Raw genomic sequence first — 22978 nt, 5'->3', positions numbered from 1 at the left:
AACTTTAAAAAAAAACTATCTACATCAAATCATCATGAGGACTAGATGAGCTCATGAATTGTGTAAGGACAACAAATCCAGGGGCGCCTGGGTGGCTCAGTCGGTTGAGCGTCCGACTTCGGCTCAGATTATGATCTTGCGGTCTGTGAGTTCGAGCCCCGTGTCAGGCTCTGTGCTGACAGCTCAGAGCCTGGAGCCTATTTCAGATTCTGTGTATCCCTCTCTCTCTGCCCCTCCCCCACTCATGCTCTGTCTCTCTCTCTGTCAAAAATAAATAAACATTAAAAAAAAAACAACAACAACAAATCCAGGTTTAGAATCAGAAGAACAACCAGGCTCAATTATTTACTAAGTGACACTCAAAGGCACTAACATACCATGGACTTTGGAGTCACTTAAGAGAAGTCAAAATCAGGGGCACCTGGGTGGCTCAGTCGGTTAAGCGTCCAACTTCAGCTCAGGTCATGATCTCACAGTCCGTGAGTTTGAGCCCTTTGTCGGGCTCTGTGCTGACCACTCAGAGCCTGGAGCCTGCTTGGGATTCTGTGTCTCCCTCTCTCTCTGCCCCTCCCCTGCTCATGCTCTGTCTCTCTCGGTCTCAAAAATAAATAAAAACATTTAAAAAAATTAAAGAAAGAAGTTTGACATAAAAAAAAGAGAAGTCAAAGTAGAAAGATCTTCTGGGGTCATTGCCAGTCATAGCACTAAAATTGAAGAATTTGGCAGATTTCTTACCACCTCTAATATTAATGAGGTTCAGTGCAGTGTTAATTAACCAATAGGAGTTCTGGATACCATTTAAATAAACCTTCATATAATATTTTTAAGTTGTTATGATGAGGTAATTTTAATTTTTGGCAGAAAATCCGAACGGACATCATCATGGATGCATGTTGCAGCCTAAATCCCGCCATTGATATTGGGCAGGTAGGTACTGGCCCACTTAGATAGCTGCCACTTCCTGAAAGCCATTGTGGGATAGGTAAAGGCCTTCTAAGAAACATAAAGTATCACAGAGCTTGACATTTTCCCCTTTCAGGTTGAAGGTTCCTTTATTCAGGGAATGGGTCTTTATACCACTGAAGAGCTAAAATATTCCCCAGAAGGTGTTCTGTACTCTCGAGGCCCAGATGAATATAAAATTCCAACCATCACTGACGTCCCAGAGGAGTTCAATGTCTCCTTGTTGCCATCATCACAAACCCCATTAACCGTCTATTCATCCAAGGTAAGCACCCAAACCTACTACTATGCAATGCAAGTGGCATGGTAAATGAAGCAGGTGGAAAAAATAAAAAATACATGCCAACCTGTATCAGAACCAAATCATAATAGACTGTTAGAATTTGGAGGTGAATCATCTAGAGAAAAGTGAGATTCAGAGAGGATAAATGATCTCTGTCCAATGGCCATCCTCGGCTAGAGATTTTATTTATTAATATCCTCTTTCACTGGAAACTCTAAATTTCCAGGTGAAAAGCTCTGATTTGATGGAATAATATTTTCACTTAGGAAACTTAAGACTACTCAAGCAACAACAGATGTTGGTGAGGATACAGAGAAAGAGGATCTCTTTTGCATTGTTGGTGGGAATGTAAGGTGGTACAGCCAGTCTGGAAAACAGTATGAAGGTTCCTCAAAAAACTAAAAAGAGAACTAACCTATGACCAAGCAATTGCACTAGTAGGCACTTATCCAATGGATACAGGTGTGCTATTTTGAAGGGACACATGCACCCCCATGTTTATAGCAGCAGTATCAACAATAGCCAAAGTATGGAAAGAGCCCAAATGTCCATTGTTGGATGAATGGATAAAGAAAATGTGGTATATATATACAGTGGAGTATTACTCGGCAATCAAAAAGAATGAAATCTTGCCATTTGCAACTACATGATTGGAAATGGAGGTATTATGCTAAGTGAAATTAGAGAAAGACAAAAATCATATGACTTCACTCATATGAGGACTTTAAGAGACAAAACAGATGAGCATAAGGGAAGGGAAACAAAAATAATATAAAAACAGGGAGGAGGACAAAACAGAAGAGACTCAAAAATATGGAGAACAAACTGAGGGTTACGGGAGGGGTTGTGGGAGGGGGGATGGGCTAAATGGGTAAGGGGCACTAAGGAATCTACTCCTGAAATCATTGTTGCACTATATGCTAACTAATTTGGATGTAAATTTAAAAAAAATAAAAAATAAAACAACTTAAAATTAAAAAGAAAAGCAACCTCAACTGAAAAAAAAAAAAAAAAGAAAAGAAACTTAACTAAAATCTTAGGAAGCATGGCAGCATGGGAAGAATCCTGGACTGAGGTCTCAGTGGAGCTGGGTTTTCACCCCAGCCTCACCAGCTCCCTAGGATCGTAGACGAATCACTCCCCTCTTGGGTCCTCATCCATACCCAGAAATGGATATAGGACAGTGGTTTCAAATGGTCCCCAGGATACATTTGGCAATGTCTGGAGATGGACCAGCATCTGGAGGGAGAAGATGTCACTGCTCTGGGTAGAGAGGCCAGAGATGCTGCTAAACAGCCTTCAATGTACAAGACAGCCCCCACAACAAAGAATTATCTGGCCCCAAATGTCAATAGTGCCAGGAACCAAAGACACAAACCCTTAGTAACTGCTAAAGTCGTGGAACTGCAAATCAAAATAAAGGTCAGCATTTATTTGCACTGCTGTATGCAGATTACATGAAAATCAACTCAGAGTAGAAATTTCCTTCAGGTTTGAGATGTATTGTCAAAATTTTCTTTCAGGGTGCCTGGGTGGCTCAGTCTATTGAGCTACTGACTTCGGCTCAGGTCATGATCTAACAGTTCAGTTTGTGGGTTCGAGCCCTCCACTGGGCTCTATGTTAACAGCTCAGAGCCTGGAGCCTGGTTTGGATTCTGTGTCTCCCTCTCTCTGACCCTCCCCAACTCACACTCTGTCTCTCTCTCTCTCTCTCTCTCTCTCTCTCTCTCAAAAATAAATAAACATTAAAAAAAAATTTTTTTTAATTTTCTTTCAAGTCTTTTAGGAAACTTCTTACTAGGGGTGACAAATTGATATAAGAGAAAACGAGTCCACATATATCTGCTGGAATTTTATCATTTCCAAACTGGAGCCCATTTTCATCCCAGGAACTTCCTCTAGTGTGTGGTGATGACACTTGGGGGGGGGGGGGTGCATGTTTGAAAGGAAGGGCAATCAGCAACACCCTTGGATTCTCATCAGGCTGGAAATCACTCAAAGAGGAAAAGGCAAAAGGAAGCTCAGAGCTCACAGAAAGCAGCTTTCAGGTCCTAAGAGCAATAGGACAGGCAGGACCCTTGAGTCCTGTGGTTGTGGCCAGCCACTCATACACAGACCCTCAGGAAAATCAGGGGTTTACAGGGGCCCCATGGAAGGTGCTGTGTAATAATAACAGGGACCTACCAAGTACCGCTGGGTGCTTTTGCACTTGCTGAACTTCACAGCACCCTGTAAGGTAGATACCATTGCCTGAATTTCACCAATAAAGAAACAGAGGCTGGAGAGAGAATCTCACCCAGAAAAACGGAGGGAGTAAGGGCCAGGATTCAAACTTAATATCTAGGGCTGCAGACTGGAGGGCCACTGGCTGAATCTAGGCTGCAGATGTGTTTTCTGTGACCTACAGTGCTTTTAAGTATCAGGGAATTGTACATTAAAATAAGAACATCTAAATTCTCTTGAAAAATTGGATGATCTGGTAATTTTGGCTACATTCTAAGAAGGCATAAATTAGCTAGAACTGAAAAACAGCTGCCCCTTGAGACAGGACCTGGGGGTATCTCTACTTCACCATGATTCCTGCTTTTCCTTACTGTCCTTCAACTACCCACAGTACCCCCTTTATATTACCTGACTATTCCTTGTGGATGATAGGCTTTCAACCCATTGTCTGGTACCAAAGTCTATACTCATTCTTCTAGAGTACCCTACCCTCCCTGATTCTGCAGACATAATGAGGCATTTTTTCTCTCTGCTCATGACATTGGCTATTTATTGTGCTTCCCTAAATAGGGTAACCTCCCCTTTCCTGTAGACACATTCCTTTCCTATAGAACAAATGTTCAACCTAGACAGTATTACAGATATGGGAAGCTCAGGTGATACTGGGATTTTTAAGAGTATTCAAGTTTCATTCAGTCAGTAAATCAGTGAACAAACATTTATTGAGAATTATTGTGAGTGAGACACTTGCTCAGAGTTGGGGACACAATGGAGAATAAAGATCTGGGCCCTGAAATATAGTTTGTAATCTACTATAGAAGGTTCTAAAACAAATGTGCTTTCTTGCAGGGCCTGGGGGAGTCTGGGATGTTCTTGGGGTCATCTGTGTTCTTTGCCATCACTGATGCTGTGGCCGCAGCATGCAAAGAAAGAGACATAGTCGAGGACTTCATAGTGAAGAGTCCAGCAACCCCAGAACAAGTTCGAATGGCCTGTGCAGATCGGTTCACAGAGATGGTAAGGAATTATTGTTTACTTTCCTAAAAGGTGATTTTTCTATCTCTTGCTTCTTAGACCAGTAAGGTAAAAATTCATAACCTAATCTGATCAAATTATAAGGTCAAATTATAAAATATAAGATGATGGGGCACCTCGGGTGGCTCAGTAGGTTGGGCATCCCACTTCGTCTCAGGTCATGATCTCACTGCTCATGAGTTCGAGCCCCGTGTTGGGCTCTGTGCTGACACCTCAGAGCCTGAAGCCTGCTTCAGATTCTGTCTCTGTCTCTCTGCCCTACCCCTATTCGTGCTCTGTCTCTCTCTCTCTCTCTCTCTGTCTCTCTCTCTCTCTGTCTCTCTCTCTCTCTCTCTCAAATATAAATAAAAAACATTTAAAATTTTTTTAATAAAATATAAGATGATAAAAAGAAATCACACAAATACCTTTTGTGTATGTAGCAATTTAAAAATTTTAAAAAGCATTTCCCTATCTGTTATTTAATTTGATTTTCTCAGCAATCCTGAAGTAGAGTAATTTATCATGCTTTAGAAACTAATAGCTGGGTACCAGATGGCTCAGTTGGTTAAGCATCAGACTCTTGATTTTGGCTTAGGTCATAATCTCATGCTTCATGGGATCGAGCCCCACATCAGGCTCCACACTGACAGCATGGAGCCTTCTTGGGATTCTCTCTCCCTCTCTCTCTGCTTCTTCCCTGCTGTCTCTCTGTCTCAAAAATAAAATAAACATAAGAAAAGAATTATTAGAAAAAGAAAACAAAACAAAAACTAATAGCTAAGTATTAAACAACTAATGATTTCATCAAGCTGTTATATTTCCTCCCTCTATCCTATCTAATCTATCCTACTCTTCAAGAAAACTAAACATAAAAATAAGCCGTGTGTCATGTAGCTATATTTGATAACACACTCTCCATGCTCCCTATACAAACACAGGGTACACAGTCTAGCTTTCATTTAGAAATAACATGATCTTGGAGCATCTGAGTGCCAGCTGAGTGGCTCAGTTGGTTAAGCATCCAACTCTTGATTTCAGCTCAGGTTATGATCTCACAGTTTGTGAGATCAAGTCCCACATCCATGCTGGCAGCACAGAGCCTGCTTGAGATTCTCTCTCTCTCTCTCTCTCTCTCAATAAATAAATAAATACATAAACATTAAAAGAAAATGAAAAGAAATAACAGCGGCTGCTTTTCCACTTCATTCCATTTTATAACAATGCCCCCCAGCCCAGGAGAGGGAAGACTGGGGAGCTACCTGCTAGATGCAGCCTGCTGCAAGGCCAGCCTGCTGAATGTTGCAGCTACGCAACCCCAGTGAGGTCACTGAGTCCACCTTGCCCATCTCCTCATAGCATCCTAATATAAATAGTAACAGTAGTTGGCATTGATTGGGCACCATACTAAATATTTCACATTAGTGAAATATCTCATTAGTCAAACTCTATCAGGTAACTAGTATTATTTTTTTCATTTTACTATTGAGGAAACTGAGGTATGGTCATTTGCCCAAGGTCAAGATTCAAACACAGACTGTCTGGCTCCAGCATAGTATATTGCTTCTTAGAGAGAAAAGAACTGATTCTCTACCTCTTAAAAGAAATTTGTATTTTTTCATATCTATATTAAAGGAAGCCCAAGGGCACCTGGGTGGCTCAGTCAGTTGGGCGTCGGACTTTGCCTCAGGTCATGATCTCGAGGTTCGTGAGTTTGAGCCCCACATCGGGCTCTGTGCTGACAGCTTAGGGCTTAGAGCCTGCTTCCAACTCTGTGTCTCCACCTCTCTCTGCCTCTCCCCCCGCCCCCCCCCCCCCCCACTCTCTCTCTCTCTCTCTTTCAAAAATAAATAAAAACATTAAAAGATATATTTTTTTAAAAAAAGAAGCTCAAATACATAACTGACCTCTTCAAAATATCCAGCCATAGAGTGAAAGAATAATATGACCCAGGACTTAGGAATATTGCTTAAAAATAAGTGTCATAGGCATGTTTGGCTGGCTCAGTCAGAAGAGCATGCAACTCTTGATCTTGGGGTCATGAGTTCAAGCCCCATATTGGGTGTAGAGATTAAACAATACAATTTAAAAGAAAAATACAAGTGTCATAATTACTCATTTCCTTCCCCTAAATGATCTATTCCTCTTCCGATCTCCAAGGCTGACTCAACATTTCTCCTATTCCAATAATACCCACCACACTGTATTTCCCTCCAAGTATCTCAGCAAGAGCTCTGCCCCTCAGGCTGCCCCTCACCTGACTGCACTGTCCACAGAAGGGTTGTAGTCACCCACCTCTGGCCAGTCCTGCTCAGAGGGGCAGGGCCAGGAAACCAGCACTCCTCCACTGCTAGGAACACCTTCTCTGGGTGGATTTGGAACTGGAGGGTCAAGTCCGCCCCTCCGGACAACAGCAGTGGTCACGTGGTAACTGCAGAATCACGTGATCTCGACACCAATCGTTCCGCTTTCAACCTTTCAAAAAGATGTTCTCAATTGTATTTTACAGTAATAAATATCCTTTCCCAAAATGAGCCATTTTAGTGAAACTAAAAACTCGGAGCAGCAATTCTACTCTTCCTTTCTTGCCCACGTTTAACATTTTTCGGTCTTCAAAATGGCCTGGCTCCCAGAAAATGAATTCCTTCATTTCCAAGGCTTTAGGCCATTTTTAATAGTTGGGTTATCTGGCAAAGTCACTCTGTCATATGCAATGATAAAGAAGTGAATGACTCTGATTTCATTCACCATTTGGGACCCCACCTGCCAGCTACCTTGTTCATGGCATGAGTCCAGATTTTTCTCCCAAGTCTGATTTTTTTGGTAACAGTAATTTAATATATATATTTGTGGATATAAATCATCGAATAATTTGTATACCCATCAATCAAATGCTCAGGGTCAATGTGAGAGTAACCTCACATTTTCTAAAATACATCTAAATAGCACCACATGTTATAATCTATGTTTGATATTATAAACCTCATTTTTAAACATGTATTATTTTTTATCTTCACAAAAGTAACACATGTCCATTATGGAAAAATAAGAAAATGTTGAAAGTGTAAGATGAAAGTTAAAATCAGCCATATAACCCCACTAATCAGAAATAACCATAAAAATTTTGGTATTTGTATATACATACACACATACTTATAACCATCTTTTAATTTGTAATTATTTGTATGTACAATTTACCTTGTTTACATACTTATTTTCCAAAATTGAGATATCCCTGACATTAATATTTGAAAAGGTTTGAACCGTATAATTGGGAGTGACTTCATAATGAGTGACTTCAAATTCTTGACAAGACTTCAGGGATTCAAGAGTTTCTCTGTTCAGGGCACCTGGGTGGCTCAGTCAGTTAAGCGTCCAACTCTTGATTTCGGCTCAGATCATGATCTCATAGGTTCTGAGCTCCAGCTGATAGCTCAATCGTGGGATTGAGCCCTGGGACAAGGTCTGTGCTGGCAACACGGAGCCTGCTTGATATTCTCTCTCTCCCTCTCTCTGCCCCTCCCCCGCTCACACTGTCTCTGTCTCCCTCAAAATAAATAAATAAATAAATAAAACAAAAAAAAACCCTTTCTCCATTCTCACCTCCAGACCCCCTCCCTTCAGCACCACCAACAGAAAACCCCACCAACAGAAAAGGAATAACCAAAAGCCAGCCTTGAGTGGGGCCTCCCAAGGGAAGCAGAGAGGAGGAAGTCCTGACTCTTGGTGTAACAAAGAGGACCAGAAACACATAAAATATAGATTCATCCGCTACTTCCTGTCACAGGAAATGGCAATACTCCTCTATCTGTATTGTACCACAAAGCAGGTACCAGACATTGTTCTGGGTGCTGGGAATTCAGAAGTGAATGAAACAGAGGGCAGTCTCTACATTTGTGGAGCTTACTTTCTAGAGACCCTAAGTCCACCTCACATCTCTCCAGCCTAGGTCAAAGCAGCTTCATTGCTGACTTCACAGTACCCAGTGCAGCCAAAAATTTGTGTTGTGACAAATATGATCATGTCACTCTAGCGTATACACAGGTAAAAAGGTTCCCATTGCTCTTAGGATAAAGATATAACTTTTTAACTTGCCCTGCCAAGCCTACAAACCTGCAAATTCCCCTATGGCTGGCCTCACTCACTTCTCCAGCTATGCATGGCACCCTACCCTGCCTTCTCTCTCCACACTTGCCATCTTCTGTCTGTTCCTCATATCAAGGACAGAGGCTTCCACCAAGCTCTCTCCTCTGCTTGAAACCATCTTCTTCCTTTTCCTCACCTGGCTAATCCCTACTTACCTTTCATATTTTAATCAAATTCAAGAAATTAATTCAATACTTTCCTTTTTGCATATGTTGAGGTACCAGGAGTATACTGGTGAATGAGATTCACTGGTATCTGCTCTCAAGTTGTTTATGGTGTAGCAGGGGAGGAAGACAAACAACTACTGTGAATTATAAGTACTTAGTTGACTCTGGATGATGCCTGTTCATCAATAGAACAAAACTTTACTAATTTAGCCTTAACCTTTTCTTAAAGTCAAAGAGGTCATAGATTTGGCCCCAGCTCTGATCATTCATCATGCAATCATTCATTCATTTTTCCATGCACCAGACACTGCTGGGGAACTAAAGAAACAGTGAGCCAGTCAATCTCTGCCCACATGGAGCTCACATTCACACAATACAATCTCAGGTGGTGATAAATACTCTGAAGCAAAATAGAAAAATAGGGGGCTATAATGTGATGGAGAGATTATTTTAGATTATTTTTGATGGTCTATTAGAGAAATTTTCTCTAGGACATTGACCTTTGAGCTGAGGAAGGAGCAAGCATAAAGCTGGTAATGGTATGTTCCAGACAGAGAATAGCTAGTGCAAAGGCCCTGTGGCAGTTTCATTAGATTCAAAGTAAAATGGGACCAAGTAGCCCTCAAAAATGGCCTTACCTTGGGGGCGCCTGGGTGGCTCAGTCAGTTAAGTGTACAACTCTTGATTTTGGCTCAGGTCATGATTTCACGGTTCCTGAGAAGGAGCCCTGCATCAGGCTCTGTGCTGACAGTGTGGAGATTGCTTGGGATTTTCTCTCCTGTTCTCTCTTCCCCACCCCCACTTGCGCTTGTGTTCTTTCCCTCTCTCTCTCAAAATAAATAAACATAAAAAAATTTTTTTTAATCGCCTTACCTTGTAAGTCTCTGATATTGGTAGAAAAAACTTGTAACTGACAGGCTGTTTGTTGTTCTTTCTGGCATAGAGATAACAAATAAAAACTTGTGGCCATACCACTTATCTTCACATCAGGAGGGTGAAACCTGAATGATCTTTGTTCCAGCTTCCCTGGCATCTAGCTTCTATCACAATCCAAGTCTCCATCTTCAGTTCTTTAGAAATTATGATTTATTCACACAATAAGCCTCCTAAAGTTCTCATAGCCTGGCTCCTCACACAGACCAGTCTCTTTAAAGCATCTTGAAACAAATCTGAGCCTGTATCAGATTTACCTTGAAACAAACTACAACATGCTACTTTAACTGAAATACAGTCAATCCTTGAACCACATAGGTTTGAACTGTGCAGATTCACTTATACCCAGATTTATTACAGTACAGCATGGTAAATGTATTTTCTCTTCCTTAAGATATTTTTTTTTTTTAAAGTAGGCTTCCATGCCCAGTGTGGAGCCCATTGCGGGGCTCAAACTCACGACCCTAGATCAAGACCTGAGCTGAGATCAAGAGTCCAACACTTAACCAACTGAGCCACACAGGTGTCCCCTTAAGATTTTCTTATAACATTTTCTCTTCTTTATCTTACTTTATAATAAGAATACAGTATATGATACATATGTGCTAATCAGGTATGTTACAATAACATAGTTCATTTCAGTAAACAGTAGGCTAGTAGTACTTAAGTTTTTGGGAGTCAAAATTATAAGTGGATTTTCAATTTCACGGAGGGTTGCCACCCCTACCCCCATTTTGTTCAAGGATCAACTGCATAGGGGCGCCTGGGTGGTTCAGTCAGTTAAGCATTCCACTTCTGCTCAGGTCATGATCTCACAGTCCACTGAGTTTGAGCCCCACATCGGGCTCTGTGCTGACAGCTCAGAGCATGGAGCCTGCTTCGGATTCTGTGTTTCCCTCTCTTCTCTCCCCTACTCATGCTTTCTCTCTCTCTCTCTCTCTCTCTCGCTCTCTCTCTCTCTCTCTCTTAAAAATAAACATTAAAAAAATTTTTTAAAGGGTGAGCTGTATATAATGATTCACACTGGCATATAACACTGTAATATGCAAAAAAACAAAAACAAACATTTTTTGAAAAACAGATATTAACACCCTTAGTATTTGGCCTTTGAATACTGTTGTCAAAACACAATTTCCTCTGACAAGTCGGAAGGTGAGAGGTTCAGAATTTCTGTGTACTAGAACATGCACTGGAGAGTCTAAAACCTCCTCTTTTAATAACCTCCTTATAACTATAAGGTAAATAACAGCCTGCCTATAACTATTTCTTAAACAGAAATGATGGTCAAACCCTCAGTACTTTTCCTTTGGAATTAAATAAAATAACGCATGTAAAAATATTATGTAAATATAAGTCACTCTGTAAATATTAAAGTGAAGTTTCCACCAAATACCCGTAACTATTAATCACTTTCTTCAAAATATGCCTCTCCCAAAGGGCTTAAAAAGATTTCCACATTAAATCGAGTTGACCTGCTAAGGACAGCAAAAAACAACTCTTAAGACTACAGCCTCAGGGTGCCTGGGTGGCTCAGTCAGTTGAGTGTCCAATTCATGGTTTCAGCTCAGGTCATGATCTCATGGTTCATGGGATTGAGCCCCAAGTCTGGTTCTGCGCTGGTGGTGGGGAGCCAGCTTGGGATTCTCTCTCTCCCTCTCTCTCTGCCCCTTCCAGCTTTTGTGAGTGCACTCTTTGTCTCAAAATAAATAAATAAACTTAAAAAAAAAAAAAAAGACTAGCAGCCTCATTTTTGCAGATCATTAGTTTCAAGCTGCAACAAAAAGCAGGCAAAAAAATTCTATTTGAACAATCGTTTACTATATCAAAGGTTGTTTACATCTGTGTCTTTGGTTACTTTGATCAGAGCTGTTGATTGTGGTTTTTACCCATGTGCCCTTTCTTAGGTGGTTAACACTTGGTTAGAACGGTGTTGCTGGTGGTAGTTTCTGCTCTGAGCCCAGCAGAGCAGCCTGGCTTGGCCATACATGCCCAAAAATGTCATCTCTATGTATCTCCTTCTTGGTGATGGAAGAAAGAAAAATGTATTTCTTGGAAATGTGTTTTATACAGTCATTTAAAATTCCACAAGGGAAAAAAAAGGAAACTTCTTTTAAAGATACACAGAAAATACCTAACATTTTCAAATTAGAACTTTTCCTTAGAAACAGTGATTTCACCTAAAAAAAAAAAAATCTTTAGGATTCAGAGACATGAAGAGTTCCACAGTCTTAAAAATTAGAAAAATACTGCCTTGGTGGGGCACCTGGGTGGCTCAGTTGATTAAGCATCCAACTTCGGCCCAGGTCATGATCTCACAGTTCGTGAGTTTGCCCATTAGGCTCTATGCTGATAGCTTGGAGCCTGGAGTCTGCTTTGGATTCTGTGTCTCCCTCTCTTTCTGCCCTCTCCCGTTTGCTCTCTCTCTCTCTCTCTCTCTCAAAACTAAATAAACATTTAAAAAAAGAAAGAAAGAAAGAAAAATACTTCCTTGGAGAATTTGACAGTAGGGCAAATGCAAACACTTTGTTATCACTCACAGCAAAAAGTATTTATTAAAGTAACTACAAGGGGTACCTGGGTGGCTCAGTCAGTTAAGGGTCTGACTTCAGCTCAGGTCATGATCTCACGGTTTGTGGGTTTGAGCCCCACATCAGGCTGTGCACTAACAGCTCAGAACCTGGAGCCTGCTTCAGATTCTGTGTCTCCCTCTCTGTCTCTCTCTGCCACTCCCCTGCTTGTGCTCACTGTCTCTCTCTCAAAAATAAACATATATATATATATATATATATATATATATATATATATATATATAAAGTAACTACAAAAACATGGTGTGTGGGGGCTGACCTAGCAGGAGGCCACATAAAGCAAATAAGCAGATTCAGTTTCCATCTCCTGGAAGCTAAAATCAGACCTTCAGCTTAGAAACAAGTTTGCAAACAGGTTTCAGTTCACCCGGCATTTGGAAGGGGCAGCTTCATAATACTGACTCACAAGGAACACTTGCAGCCACCACAAGTGGTTGTGTCATGTGCTGGGCTGAGGCCTGGCTCTAGAGTATCTCCTTGAGAAGCGGTCCTTTCATTCTAGACCAGCGCCCAATTCCAGTGGCGACAGGTGTCCAGTTTCTGAAGGCCTTTACCTTCCCTGCCGCGCAGACCCTAATGCAGCCTCCTCCCACCTACTCTCTTCCCTCCGCATTGCCACCGCCTTGCCACCCCCATGTTCCATTTTGCCTTCCTGCTTCGTTCACAGTTCTGGATGCCCAGACTCAGGGTTGGCAGCATTTTAATGGCACTTTTAAGTGCCACCTGTTCAGTAAAGGGAGCTGTCCCTGCCAGATGAAGGAGAGACACGTGAACGTTTCCTGTGCCGTGAAGCGGCCAGGTTTACCTACACTAGTGTGGGTTGGTTGGCCCCCAAACACTAGTCCTCAACCCCACACCCTGTGCACTGCTTTGCATTTCTCTGAGCAGAGGGAGAGGTACTGGCAGTCCTACAAGATTGCATTCTGTTTCTTTATAGTTTTGGAACCTACCCCAATAACACGTAGAAACATGCATTCTGCACCCAGTTCTGCTGGAAGCTAAGCCACAGATCCTTGGCAAGGCCTTAAAAGCCACACACACACACACACACACACACACACACACACACACCTCAGTCCCACGGATTCTGAGATGGAGCACAGACACAAACTGCACGACTCAGGAGGTGACTCAGAGTGAAGTCTCCCATGGTGCCTTTGTCAGAATGCTGTCTATCATTCTGTCCCTGTGAGACACACAAACACACACACATACATACATGTACATGCACACACACACTCAGACTGGCACATGCTCTTTCATTCTTCATCACATTCTTCACCTCCCTGCCTCTCACGCTGTCTTGGAAGAGGTTTCACCAGCACTTAATAGGCTGTGAAACTGGTTCCATGTTGAGCATGCTTGCCCCAGGGTGCAGGGACTGAATCTGTTCCCTGCAACGTTTGGTGATACTTCACAGAGTGGCCTTTCTTACTATGAAGGGGGATTACCTGACACGGCTACTGAATGTATGTTTTTGCACCTAAAAACCCTCCTACCTGGTCTCTGGAAGGTTACTCCTTTAGTTGAGAGAAGCAGGGGAAGGGAAGAGGTAGGGACAGCACCTAAAAAGGAACAGGGCAAAGCTGTTGAAAAGAGGGAATAAGCAACGCAGAATGTAAAACAGGAAAAAAGGCAGCCACTTAACTAACAACGGAAAGGAGTCACGATGTACCCTTTTAGCTTAGTGGTTAAGACATAGGTCCTGGAGTCAGAAGGATGTGGGTTAGAAGGCCAGCTCTACTTTTGATGATTTATTTAACTTCTCTGATCACTTGGTTTCCTTATCTATAAAATTGGGGGACAGGTATGTGAAGAGAATAATTTGAATTACTTTCCAGGTTGTTGCAAGGAATGATTAAGATAACACATGAGGGGGTGCAAGGGTGGCTGAGTTGGTTACGTGTCTGACTCTTGATTTCAGCTCAGGTCATGATCTTCCAGTTGTGAGATGGAGCCCCAAGTTGGGGTCTGCTCTGGGTGTGGAGGCTGCTTAAGATTCTCTCTCTCCCTCCTCCCTCTCTCTGTCCCCCCCTTCACTCATGTGCTCTCTGTCTCTTTCTCTCAAAAAAAATAAAAGATAACACATGAAAAGCATTTTGCAGTTGTCACACATAGTAAGTGGTCAATGCACACATTGATGGTGAGGATGATGATGGTGATGATAATGAAGAAGACTGAGTTAAAAGTCCACAAGACCACATTCAGATTCAATGGTTCACTAGATGCACTCACAGAATTCAGGAAAGCTGGTATACTCATGGTTATGGTTTATTATGGTGAAAAGATAGAGGTTAACATCAGCAAAGGAAAAAGGAACATAGGGCAGAGTCCAGGAGAGACGAGGCACAAGCTTCCAGTTATCTTCTCCCAGCGGAGTCACATAGACAACACCTAATTCTCCAGCAATGATGTATGAGAAGATACACAAGGTTTTTCCAACCAAAGAAGCTTACCTGAGCCTTGGTGTCAAGGGTTTTTATTAGAGATCAGTCGTGTAGGCGTAAGTTATCTGCATACTGATCTTAGTTACTCAGTGTCCAGCTCTTCCAGAGGTCAAATGATACCACATGACACAAGGCCCTGAAAGGGCGGGCCTACGCCGGCCGACTCCATCTTGTTCTGTGTTCTCCACCTTGAGTGACTATGTCCCCGACATGACCCCTTTTCCGGGAAAATCACAGAAACCTCAGACTGTGCCTCCTCCCCTTGAGTAACCTCCTGCTCACCCGTTCAAACTTCCTGATCAAAACACGCGCAGCGACCTGCTTAACAGGACTCTGACCCTTCCCCAGCCAATTGGCCGAGGCCACGACCCTTCCCCAGCCAATCGGCTGAGGCCACAGCCATTACCTCACCAACTGCCCCTAAACCCCTATAAAACTTCTGTGCTTTTGAAACTCTCTCTCTCTCCCTGGTATCTCACCGCTGCATCGGTGCAGGTAGGGGATTGAGCTCGAGCTAGCTCGAATAAAGGCTCTTTTGCTTTTGCATCGGACTCGGCTCCCTAGTGGTCTTTGGGGATCACGAATTCTGGGCATAACAGGCCCCAGGTAAACAAAGACATCTTATCAGGTGGGATTGCTAGGACTTTGGTGTTACCTCCCAGGAGCTGGTCAGGAGCTAAAACTTTCTTTGGAATATGCAGGGTTTGGACTACCCAGGCCTGCTGACTTAATCCTTTACTGCACAATGATGATGACGAATTCCTGAACTGATGGCAACTATCTATTGTTACTAGACCTTGGACCAAAGAGATTGGGTCAGATAGATCTCAGAAATAGAGACTTAATGAAAAGCAGAATCAGTCTTGATACTCATAGTGAAAATTGCCTTAATTATAGCTATAGAGAACCAACAGGGAGAAATAGAATAGAGAAGGAAAGGGATGAGGGCACCAAGCAAAAGAGAAGATAAAGGGAAGATCACCAAAAGCCAGGGAAGAGCAGCTTAAGTCCCATACCTAGGACCTTTGAAATAAAAAAAGAAGAAGAAGAAGAAGAAGAAGAAGAAGAAGAAGAAGGAGGAGGAGGAGGAGGAGGAGGAGGAGGAGGAGGAGGAGGAGGAGGAGGAAGGAAGGAAGGAAGGAAGGAAGGAAGGAAGGAAGGAAGGAAGGAAGGAAGGAAGGAAGGAAGGAAGGAAGGAGGTTAAGTCCTCACTCCAGGACCTAGGGAGTTGGTGAGACACAAGAAGGCTGGGAATAACTACTGATCTGTGTTCCAAAGCAGAAGGGCACCCCAGAAGCCCAGGTCTGGTGAAAAGAATTGGAAGCAGGTTTTGGAAGAGACTACAAATTCCATTCCCTTTAGCAGAGGAGCTGACCTGAAATCACCTCAGACCAGACTGAGGCGCTTTGTCCGATGTCTTGCCCTGCCCAGGTGCAACAGGCTGATTCTAAACAAGATAGCCAAGCAACTCCCTGAGCCCCAGTTAAGTAAAGAATGCAGGGAGGCCCTTTGAGAACAGCAAACCTAGCCCCCCATTTACATTTCAATACAGATTAAGAACAAACAGAACAGAATTTGTAAGGATAACAGGTTACAGAGTTGAGGTTTTTTGTTCATTTTTGTTCTTTGTCTTCTTTTTGTATTTTTGTGAAAGAAATATTAGAAGAAAAGCTTTTTGGAATCTTCATAACTCTTCATCATTTATGGGAAGTTTGTTTTTTCTTTTAACACCTTTGTAATAAAAGTCAACTCTTCAAACAAAAACAGGACAACAGCAGAGGGAAGGAATATCTGCTTTCTGCCAGACCTAAGGGAGTGAATTCCCAGCAGAGGAGACAGGAACTGAGGACCACAAGGAGGAAGATAAACAGGTCAAACTCTTGGGGGCTTGTAGCCAAGGATAGTAGAATGAGCCTGGGAGTTAATTAGCAAGGGCACTGAACCACACAAATCATTTGGCTAAAGGTGTAGACAGGGCTGTTCTCAAATCACTGCAGAGGAGACCAAGTCTGTAGGCTCCAGTGCAAGTAACTCAGCCTACCCACTGTTCCCTTCCCACTGTCTTCCCCCAAACATTTTCACAAGATTTGGAATTCTCTTTGGGATTCACATTTGGGAAGCAAAGAAAATAGGTAACATCGAAGTGCCCTCTTAAACAACATTTAAGTGTAGCAGAGATCACAACACCAAATCCCTGTCTCTTCAGAGTTATCACTTGAAGGGAATGGTACCGTCCCATTCCTCAGGAAAATCCTGACTCCTTCTGTCAGAAAATTTTTCAAAACCTAAGGATTTTCAAAACTTTGTTTTTCTCATGAAATATTGCAATGGCATTATGAACATTAAGTATCTAATTTGGTTTCTTTCTTAGATCCCAAGAGATGACCCTAAGACATTTAAACCTTGGTCTATCCCTATAGCGTAACACTGCTGTCATTTCCTAAAAGGTAAGATCATTAAGCTGAAATATAACTACTCAGAAAGAAAAGGAAAAAAAAAAAAAAAAAAGATGAGCCAGTCCAGTAGCTTTTCCAACTGTGTTCTATGGAAATTTAGGATTGCACAAATGTATAAATCTAGTTTCATTTTTAAGCTTTATTCAACATTTTAATTTTTTAACACTAAACAATACATGGCTTTGGATGCTGACAAGGAAATTCAGGGTATTTTACCCAAGAAAAACATAGTACCAGCTTTTGTTTTCATTTTATTTATCTTTTTAAAGATTTTATTTTTAAGTAATCTCTATACACAGCATGGGGTTGAACTCACAACCCCAAGAACAAGAGTCGCATGCTCCACTGACTGAGCCAGGCACCTGCACCAGTTTTTCTTTTCATTTTAAAATAAAATTTAAAACAAGAGCGTTGTGGATTAAGATATTTTAAAGATCCTACTCCCTAATTCTTTTGAGAATCATATCTTGAGTACAAAGCACTACATTAAAATCTATTGCTTCCTGCATTTATAATTAACTAGTGCTATTTAAAAGAAGTATCTGGGGGCACCTGGGTGGCTCAGTCGGTTAAGGGTCTGACTCTTGATTTCAGCTCAGGTCATGATTTCATCATTCATGAGATTGAGCCCTGTGTCAGGCTCTGTGCTGGCAGTGTGGAGCCTGCTTGGGATTCTCTCTCTTCATTTCTCTCTGCCCCTCCCCTGCTCACTCTCTCTCTCTCTCTCAAAATAAATAAATAAACATTTTAAAAAGTAAAAGTAAAATAAAATAAAAGAGGTATCTAGCTGCATTTGTTGTGTTTAACTGCTACAGTTTTGTACTGCAGCTTAACACAAAACTCAGAGCACTGAAGACTTTGGAGGGTGGCCACCAAAAGTGCCTGGGAAATATCTGCTAACAAAAAGAAATTTTCATTGTTGGAAAACTAAACTGCTTTTCTGCACACTTACTGGGCAACATTAGAAAAAATGAAAGCAGAAGAGAACTACGTCATAGATTCAGAGAAAAAACATTTCATCAAACTCTAATTTTCCAATTAAATGTCTAAAACAACCCATGCGTATTAACAGATATATGTTTAATTCCATTGTTACTTGTCACATAAGAACTTGCATGGATAGGGACGCCTGGGTGGCGCAGTCGGTTAAGCGTCCGACTTCAGCCAGGTCACGATCTCGCGGTCCGTGAGTTCGAGCCCCGCGTCAGGCTCTGGGCTGATGGCTCGGAGCCTGGAGACTGTTTCCGATTCTGTGTCTCCCTCTCTCTCTGCCCCTCCCCCGTTCATGCTCTGTCTCTCTCTGTCCCAAAAATAAATAAAAAACGTTGAAAAAAAAAATTAAAAAAAAAAAAAAAGAACTTGCATGGATAGTTTTGCTAAATCAGACTAAATAATTGATGATATTTTTGTTTCTCCTTTCACAATAACAAAAATCAAAACAGCTAATGTTTTAAACTATATTTTAAATTATTATAAAATAGTAATGAAAGCACATATACCCATGTATAGAAGGCAGAATGTCTATCTAGTTCTTTATTCTCTCTCTCTCTACCTCTCTCTTTTCAAGTGTTAAAATTCAACGTGGACATGATGGCAAATTCACTCTAATCCCTATATAAAACAAGGTTTATAAAGTACTCAGCATCATGCCTGACACCGTACTCACTAAAGGAAAGCTACACATACACACTCAGATGTACTAAATGCCAAATTTTATGGTTTTTTTTAAAAAAATTTTAACGTTTATTTATTTTTTGAGAGAGAGAGAGAGACAGAGCAGGGGAGTGGCAGAGAGAGAGGGAGATGCGGAATCCGAAGCAGGCTCCAGGCTCTGAGCTGCAGCACAGAGCCCAATGCGGGGCTCCAACTCACAGTTTGTGAGATCATGACCTGAGCTGAAGTCAGACGTCCAACCGACTTAGCCACCCGGGCGCCCCAGCTAAATGCCAAATTTTAACAAATTGGAGACCGCCAATGAATGAACTGGATTGTCAAGTTTTTGTACAAATTTCAAAATAAAGACCATTCTCACAGTTCTAGAAAAATTTAAAAAACAAAAATCAAAACCAAACCATAAAAATCTCTTTTGCTACTTTACCACTTACAACTATTTGTGTGTCAGAATTATCTCCATGCTATGCAATTAAAATAAAATGTAGGGGCACCTGGGTGATTCTAGGTTAAGTGTCTGACTCTTGGTTTTGGCCCAGTCATGATCTCATGGGTTCGTGGGTTCGGGACCCCCGTGGGGCTCTGCACTGACAGCATGGAGCCTGCTTGGGATTCTCTCTCTGTGTCTCTCTGCCCCTCCCCTGCTCACGTGCTCGCACACACTCTCTCTCACACTCTCTCAAAATAAATAAACTTAAAAAATAATAAAATGCAGATATAAATTGCATTCTGAGTCTTTAACTGTCAGTCTTTACCTGCCATTTCAGGTTTTTGCATTCTTTAAAGTAGCATTATCGTTTTCACATATTTGCTATATAAGCAAGTGTTAAACATTGACATTAAATTTATACCACACTAAAATCATATATGTGTGAGTGTTTTCCCATAACATTTTCAACCTTCGCTAAAAATGTGTGAAAACCTTTGAGCTCATCCAGCTTCTTATAAATGAAGACATGGAGGCCAAGGAAGAATAAGTAACTACCTAAACATACTTATTCATATCCGTAAAGCTTACCAATCCAAGTTTTCAACTACTTATTGTTTTCCTTGCATGCAAAAGCTGGGGAATTTGCACACTTTTATAATTACTCTCCTTTCTTTTTTTTTTTCCAGGTGTTTCAGTTTTTCACAAGTGAAAAGATGGTTTGTTAATCCAAACTGATACACTGTTGTGGAAGAAAAGACAAATTTTAGAAACATTATTCAAGCCTGATTAGGCTAACAAGATAAATCATTATTTGCTTAGACATTTTAGCCTAGAGGTCACCAGATAAGCATTGCAATATCCACAGTAGCCAAGTTTAAGTTTGATTTGTTTGTGAAGACATCACGTAAATATTGCTCTAAAAGCAAATTTTTTTCTTTGTGTATCCCTCCAATCTAACTGGACTGACTAGTAATACAGGTTGTGATCCTAGAGTGGAAGACACTTCTCAGTAAATAAACATGTGATTACTTTCCTCAAGGATGTGTTTGATTGGGTGGCCACAGGTAAGGACACCAAAAGAGATCTACAATTTTGTTTTGTTCTTACTGTGGATTAGCTATGCGTCCATGTCTGGGCATTGGACAACAAAGGAGTTGTATTTTCCTCGTGTAGATCAGCTATTCAACTGGTTAACATTCTTTTGGAATTTGGAGATAAAGGGCAATGTAAAAACATTTTCAATGTATCATAAAACCCTTTCATTTTTTTGTTTATAAAAACCACCCAATCTAGTATCAGTTTCAGAAATACTTCACTGCTCAACTTCCCATATTCTGAAGTAGGTAAACACGGAGTGCAAGTTTAATTGTAATCACCCCGATGTTGTACTTTAGAATGCAGGATCCACCAAATTCCATTAATCTGAGTTTTGGAGGCCTTCAGAGGAGGAGAAACCGGAATATGAACTGGGCCTTATTTGACCAGAAAGTCTCTGTCAGCCAGAACTCATGTGATAAAGCTCTCCAAGCCATTGTCTACAGTGACTCCTGAAGTGACTGAGGTGAGGCTGACTGAGAGTGCTGGGTGGCTTGGGAGTGAAGGCCAAGATCAGGATTGTCGTACAGCCTGCAGGAGGATGTAGGTCACTGGAGGCAGTGAGTAAATCTGCTTGCAGGGACTGAGACACAACACGGCTGTCCACAGGCCTGTCCACAGGCCTCTATGCTGACTTTGGAGACTCCACTAGGCCACAGGAGCCTAAGGGAGGAAGTGGGACTGGAGCACAAAGAGAAAGGAGACAAGAACAGAAGGGTCATGGGCAGGAAAAAAAATTATGCAAGATTTTTGTGAGCAGAAGAGCTGGGGAACTTAGTGGGAGTAGCCAGGGCAAAGTGATTCAAAAGTTATTGAAAATAATAAGAAATGAGGGGCACCTTGGTGGCTAAGTCGGTTAAGAATCTGACTTCAGCTCAGGTCATGATCTCATGGCTTGTGAGTTCAAGCCCCGCATCAGGCTCTGTGCTGACAGCTCAGAGCCTGGAGCCTGCTTCAGATTCTGTGTCTCCCTCTCTCTCTGCCCCTCCCTCACTCACATGCTATCTCTTGCTCTCTCTCAAAAATAAATAAACATTTAAAAAAAATTTTTTTAAAGAAGAAAGTAATAAGAAATGAGAAATTTGTTTTATCATCTCTATCATTTTAAACAATGGTAAATATAATTCATATTTTATAAAATTTGGTCTGTCAGGACTACGGATGGTTACTAGGTATTTATTTTCTATTTGCCACAGTTGAGAACTATGAAGGAATAAACATAAAGGGGTCTGCAGAAGTTATTTATGTGAGTTGATGCACTAAAATCTTAATTGCATGGATATCAATCAAATACTTTTTCAAAAAGGCATAGTTGAAACCACATACTTGAAATCAGTTCTTTGGGCTCAGTAAGTGTTGTTAAAAGATACTAAAGGTTTTAAATTAGTAATACGTTCAAAAATATAAAAAGGTATACAGTACAAGGACTAACTCTCATACCATCCCCATCCAGCCAATTCTCACACAAGCACAAAATGTAACCACTTTTATTAGCTACTATTTTTTCCTTCAGGAATAGAAGGTCCCAGAATGCCCAGCCACTCTTGTCAAGATTAAAGTTACTCTCAGCTGGCTCCACACAGGGATGAGACATAATGACCAAACGTCAGGATGGTAGGGGAAGTCTAAGGTGTCAGGACAAGCACCTGGTTTCTACCTGGATTACACTGCTGGACCCACTGAGTAAGGTGCTAGTCCCCCATCTCTCTGTCTACCCCCTTCCCCATGTCAGCAGCACCCTAGTGTCTGTAACAGTGAGGAATATAACCCTTTACACCCACCATTGCTCCGTGGATCCTCCTGTTTCTCTCCCATGGGTCTGGGGCACAGGAAGCATTTGTACTCTGGCCTTTTTAACCTCAGTTCTCTGAGCAGGTGTTCGTTCTCTCGTGTAAAGGAAAAGCAACCTGCTCCCAGCTCTACCTCTGGAACAGTGAAAATTAATATTTGATCTGTCTCATATAATTAGGTAGACAAATAGAAGAAAGATATGATTTCTGATTCATAAGATGCAAAAAAGGAGTTTGAAAATCAGGCAGAAATAGTTGGAGACAGAAAATAAACACATTTTCTCAGTCTCCCTACACAACCTTGAATGAGCTGATACCAAGATATCATGGAGTACAAAACAAGAATGTTCTTTTCCTTGGCATAGCCACCATAGTAGGACAGATGTCTCCACACTCCTTATCTTCATATTTAGATGATGTTACCAGCTGTCTACCTGGTCTTGCTCCAAACCCTTCTGCACATAGCTTCCTGGATAATCTCTCTCAACATCTGTAACCACCTACCCTCATTGAGTAAAAGAGTACCATTCAACAGGACAGTTTCTTCTTCCAAAAAGAACTGTACTATAATTTGTGTAGCAGTCAACACTTGTTTTTATCTGCCTGGAGTCTTTTCCTTTGGGAAGTCTCTTATCTTCTACTCCATGTGTTCCAAGAAGGCTACTGGGAAAGGCATAGGATAAAGCTGGGTCTGAGCGTCTCCTGAGAGTTAGACTCTTGAGGAAGGTACACAAGGTTAAAAGGCCACTGGAACAGATTGCCTGGATGGCCA

At 41.5% G+C, this 22978-nt stretch overlaps 1 protein-coding gene across 1 annotated transcript in view; it reads left to right on the top strand.

Moving 5' to 3' along the window:
* Positions 1 to 20359, top strand: part of LOC109254456 (aldehyde oxidase 2) — an 86490-nt gene extending 66131 nt beyond the window's left edge. Inside the window, 5 exon segments of the mRNA XM_053906484.1 lie at positions 862 to 927; positions 1040 to 1228; positions 4319 to 4486; positions 17136 to 17211; positions 20008 to 20359. Coding sequence (XP_053762459.1) covers positions 862 to 927; positions 1040 to 1228; positions 4319 to 4486; positions 17136 to 17189 — 477 coding nt within the window. The 3' untranslated portion in view covers positions 17190 to 17211; positions 20008 to 20359.
* Positions 20360 to 22978: the final 2619 nt, after the last annotated feature.

Source organism: Panthera pardus, unplaced genomic scaffold (genome assembly GCF_024362965.1).
Source record: "Panthera pardus isolate Hobbes unplaced genomic scaffold, ASM2436296v1 HiC_scaffold_10, whole genome shotgun sequence".
NCBI classification, from domain to species: domain Eukaryota; kingdom Metazoa; phylum Chordata; class Mammalia; order Carnivora; family Felidae; genus Panthera; species Panthera pardus.
Note: the sequence above shows the minus strand (reverse complement) of the source record. Positions and strands in the feature narration are given on the sequence as shown.